A 5,110-nucleotide genomic window follows, 5' to 3' on the forward strand; every position below is an offset into this window, starting at 1 on the left:
AATTTGGTAAATATCTTAAACCATATTAATTTATACATTTGTTTGCTTGCCTGAGTAAACTCATCAGACGTTGAGTTGACTCAAATAGTGCACCTCATTACAGTGCATTCCATCTAATTAATACTTGTAGACTCTACTCCAGTGGGTGTTCCCAAAAAAAAAAAAAATTTATTAAAACAAAATTAATTTACATTTAATGTAACAAAACATCTATTCATATAAGAACACATCTGTGTCTATGAACAAACTATTCTATATAACTAGGAATTAATGTCAATCCATTGCAGTTGGAGTTCCACTTCACCACGTTCCACATTTCTCAGTCTCAAACATAAATCTTGAACAACCTTGCCATCCTTCAACATAATACAACTCTCTTCAGATAAGTAGTTCTTTCTGCTCGGTGACACTTTTCTGATTATTGTACCACTTGGACAACCTTCCAAGTTCATTTTTATAGCTTCTATATATGGCCTAATGTCGAACTCTGCATCTCCCATTTTGTCATCTAAGCTGAATGTATCCTTGTCGAAAACTACCTGCGCCACGTAAACGAAAGATTTAATTACCATTGTTACCAAAAATTGGTTCGTCTTATGTGGTTTTCTTTAAGCCTAGGATGAGGTTGCTTCTGGTTTTTTTTTTTTTTTTTTTTGTAGGGGTTCTCATTTTCACATTGAAATTTCATCAATGGCCTACTTTTGTTTAGAGAAGTATTTTGTGTCAAAATATCTTATGTCGCCCAACACATATATGTTTTCTTAATTGAAAGGCTTGATTTTAAACTGGATAAAATCTCAATTCATATGCTTAATTTGATATGGGATCCTAGCATATATATCAAAATCTGATGGATTAGTGGTTATCCTATTTCCTTTTAATTATGTAGTATGGTCACCTCCTAAACGCTAGGTTGCCATAAGTACCAGAAATCTAGTGCTCCCTCTATTTATAGGTGGTGCGCCCCCTCGTCACCATGTACTTTACCTATTATTCATATACTCTAGAGAGAAAGGTTTCCATCACCGTAGCGCACAAGAGTTGTAGAGCAAAGTAAATTCAGCTATGTCGTGCTCTTCCTATTTTAATTTTCATTTTATTTTGATTGTTATTGTTAATTCTCAGACTATTTTTTTAATCTAAAATCTAATAAAATAAAGATTATTCTAACTTGATCCTTTAAACTTGAAATTTGTAATCAGTCTCGAAATTCTAAACGACAATGTAATTTGTCATTGTTCAACCCTTACTTTGTATAAACACAACTATCATTGTTCTTTAGGCAACTTCGACTTCATACACCTATAATGTTGGAAGGCGATAACCAACGTGTAGAGAAGAATACTTACAAGCTTTATTGGAAGATTAGGATCTTCAACGCCAAGTGTTAACTCATCGTTCCACTCAGGATTGACGGTGTTCTTCATCACACTAGTCTTCAATTTCTGCATCAAATTTACACAATATCAGAATGAAAGTATTAACAATAGTGAGAGAAGATATGAACATACTTGCATTAATATAATGAGTTTAGATAGAATTAAATAGGAACATGATTCAAACACAACTGAATTTCAAAATAGAGAAAGAAAATGAAAGATTAATTTTTAATCTATAAAATAATAAGCGTGAAAATCATTATAACTATCAAAATAAAACACTAATCACTTTTGCTATTTCCTTGAAAACTAAGCTTACAATCTCTCAATCTCACTTCCTTGATGTAAAACTGAAATCTCCCTCATAGAAGTCCTAAAACAAGTTGCTTATAAGTTTATAATCCTAATAAAAGATGAAAAAAATGCCTATTCGCTAAATTTTACGATATTGGGGACTCGCTAATTCTCACTTGCCATGTTCAACTCAATTGAATTGATTATGTCAGATTCTATGAAGGATTAGGACATTTTTTGTTTGAAACATAACTGAAAATGATCCATATATCCTCAAGTCCATTGCATGAAATTTTATACACTTATGAGCTTTGTATATGAAATTTATCCACTACGGCCAAAGTGCTATCCAAGTGGTTTAGTTGGATGTTGAAATGTCTTTATATGCAATCGATCACAACACGTTATGAGCCAAGTTCTTATCTACCTCAGCACCAACTTAGCACATAAAGAAAATGTCAAAACCTAAGACCTAGTCTAGAACTAAAACATGTATTTTTGGCAACGAAAATATTCCGACGGCCTTGAGTGCTGCTGTGATTCACACAAAGAAAATAATAAACTAAGAAACACATTAAGAAGGGCGTGGCGCATAGAATGTTGGAATTCTAAATTCATAGATTTTGGAGTTATTTAAGCTACTACAAGGGTTTTGCATTAATTCACAAATGGAAAATTAACCAAAGTATGAAAATTCCTTTCGATACAGCAACACCAACAATAGAAAAGAAATATGGTTTTTTTTTTTTTTAATGACAAGAGCCATGCATCGATCCATACCTCAATCAGATCCAAACAAAAAATAAAAAATTGTAGAAACACGTGGCATGTTTCTCAACCATAAACAAGATAAAATATGGATCAACAGAAACCAATTTAGTAGGACAACATACAAGAGATTGAAACTAACAGACATTCTAAACAAAATAGTGATTCAGTAGGTTTTCTAAGATTACCTGTTTGCCCATCGTGATCACGACGTAAGGATCACTAGTACAAAAATCACGGATAGCCAGATTAATGCCTCGATGAACCCGAATTCTAAGAAGACCCAAGAATTTCTCCATCAAATAAAATGAATTTGAAGCAAATGAAGAAGAAGAAACAAAATGATGTTGAAGCAAATGAAGAAGAATAAATCTTAGTATGGTTGAAAATTAAAGTTTGAGACTTGGCTCCTTTGAAAAACACAAGTCCCCTCTCCATTTAAATATAAGTATAAGATGCCGTTGCCTGGAATCTCTCTTCTTCACACACGCGCTCGCGCCAACAAGAACTGCCATTTTATTAATCTATATTTATATTTATTATATTTAAATTTTGTTACATTGATGTTTTAATTATAAGGTGGATTAGTAGACTTACTCAATCCACTCAAGTCTGGGAACAGTAGATCAAAAAGTGTAGTATCCCGAGCATTCCTGATCTACGGTTCCTGGAGTCTATTGAGTTTGCCACTTGGCGAGTCATATTATCAGGACTCAAATCGTAAGTTTATTGATAATAAATACTGAAAAGAGAGCAACTATTGCCACATCAATTTTTATTAATACCACACTAATTCCTATGTAAATCATCAAAAAATAGCACACAGTTGGTGTGGCAATAGCAACTCTCATACCTAAATTATAAAGATTGATTATATTTTATCAAAAAATACAGTAAACAGGTGGCTAAGTTGAGTTTTTGTAAATGGTCAAAGGAGCCATCTTGGATTCTGGAAGAGTAAATGGTAAATAGATGCTTCACCTTGAATATTTCACCCGTCCGCGTCTAGGATTTGGGATGACACCATTGACCGAGGAGTCAAGGAGTTTGATAATCTTAATGAACTCCTTATTTTCTATTGGGTTTAGATATTGTCCACGCGATTAAGACGACTCTAATGCCCATCACAGTATAATTAATCGGTCCAAGATCCTAGATCACTTGACCAATACTTTTGAAGGTACTGACTGAGTCACCAGGTTTTGGTGTTTTTTTATATATAAAATTATTAAATTTTAATATAATCTTGTCTAGATCTAGATTTGTCTAAGGTCAATTTACTCCAGTTTTTGTTTTTGTTTTTTTATTTTTATTTTTTATTATCACTTTTTAAAAATAATTTAAATATTAAATGAGCAATATGAGGTAAGATTTTCTGATTAAACCATCTATTAATCAATTTTATAATAGAACAATAATAATTATGTATGCTTTCATAATGACAACCTTAATCCCTTCGGCGGGTAAAAACCTTTTGATCGAATTAGACTCAAAATTAGTAGTGGAAGCCTTAAAAAATTCGTGATTACCCTTGACCATAGATCATGTTATTTACAAAAGTAGAAGAATTCTCAAAGGTATCACTAAGACGTGCAGAAAGTGCATAGAGAAGGAAATTTTATTGCAAATGGTCTAAGCTAAGAATAACGATGAATGCACGCGGTTGGGTACGCGATTGATGTGGCAAGGGCATAGAACCACCCATTTTTTTCCTTGTATCCCGATGAAAACGATTTATGGTTATGTACCCTTGCCACATCAGCCGTGTACCCAAATACATGCACAATGTGAAAAAAGTCCAAGTTTGACAGCCCTAGGCCAACAAATTTCATAAATACAACATGCCAAGTGGTCGAATTTTTCATTGTCAAAATTTTTTTTTTTCGACAGGTTGAAATTATCAAATTAATGAAGGACGGGAGAAATTCGACAGCTCTAAGTTGTCAAAACTGGGAACATCAAGAATTTTGACGGTCCTAAATCGTCAAAATTCATTTTCTAAAATTCGTGGGCCTTTGTCCATCAATTTTTTCTGTCGAATTTTCCTGTTTTTATGTAGTGCCGCATGCATTCATCACGACTCCTTAACTAATTACATAATCGAAAATAAATTATTTTTTTCATGAGTATTTTTCCAATGTCAGTCACTAAAACATGACCCATTATACATGGAGATATTATCAAAACGTGATCAACTTTTGATGAATTTACCATTCCGGCTCACTGTTCAATTTAATTACTAAAATGTGAATGGTAACAAATTCGGAGGGTTTAAAGTGACTATCTCGCAGGTTTCATTATTTTAAGCGAGATGATGACTTTAAACAAATTCCATATCGTTCACATTTTGGTAATTAAAATGAACAGTGAGTTGGAATGGTAAATTTGTCAAATTCAGCTCACAAAATGGTAATTCACTCTTACGTATCAACAAATTTAAACGGATTTTGACTAAACCAAAATATAATTCAGATGAATTGCCTGAGTCTCTGACCAACCAAGATGTTGGATTCGAAAAACATGTATTTCTTAGCCTCTATTAATTTGAACCACTGGCCCATGAATGCTTCTTTTTTGTTTTAATATTCATAAGGGTTGACTTGAGATTAATTGATTGAGTAGTCAACTCAAATTTTATTTCCAAGTGATATAGTACTAAAACTCATTCG

The 5,110-nt window shown here is 32.8% G+C and overlaps 1 protein-coding gene across 1 annotated transcript; it reads right to left on the reverse strand.

Moving 5' to 3' along the window:
* Positions 1–244: 244 nt before the first annotated feature.
* Positions 245–2,807, reverse strand: LOC147394109 (protein C2-DOMAIN ABA-RELATED 4-like). The gene is made up of 3 exons (XM_086454203.1): positions 2,630–2,807; positions 1,350–1,445; positions 245–539 (listed from the first exon to the last, which is right to left on the reverse strand). Exons 1-3 carry the CDS (start codon positions 2,738–2,740, stop codon positions 261–263), a joined length of 486 nt encoding a protein of 161 aa, XP_086310329.1. The 5' UTR covers positions 2,741–2,807; the 3' UTR covers positions 245–260.
* Between the last annotated feature and the right edge of the window lie 2,303 nt (positions 2,808–5,110).

Source organism: Akebia trifoliata, chromosome 9 (genome assembly GCF_017979445.1).
Source record: "Akebia trifoliata isolate Shusen 1 chromosome 9, ASM1797944v1, whole genome shotgun sequence".
Lineage (NCBI taxonomy): Eukaryota > Viridiplantae > Streptophyta > Magnoliopsida > Ranunculales > Lardizabalaceae > Akebia > Akebia trifoliata.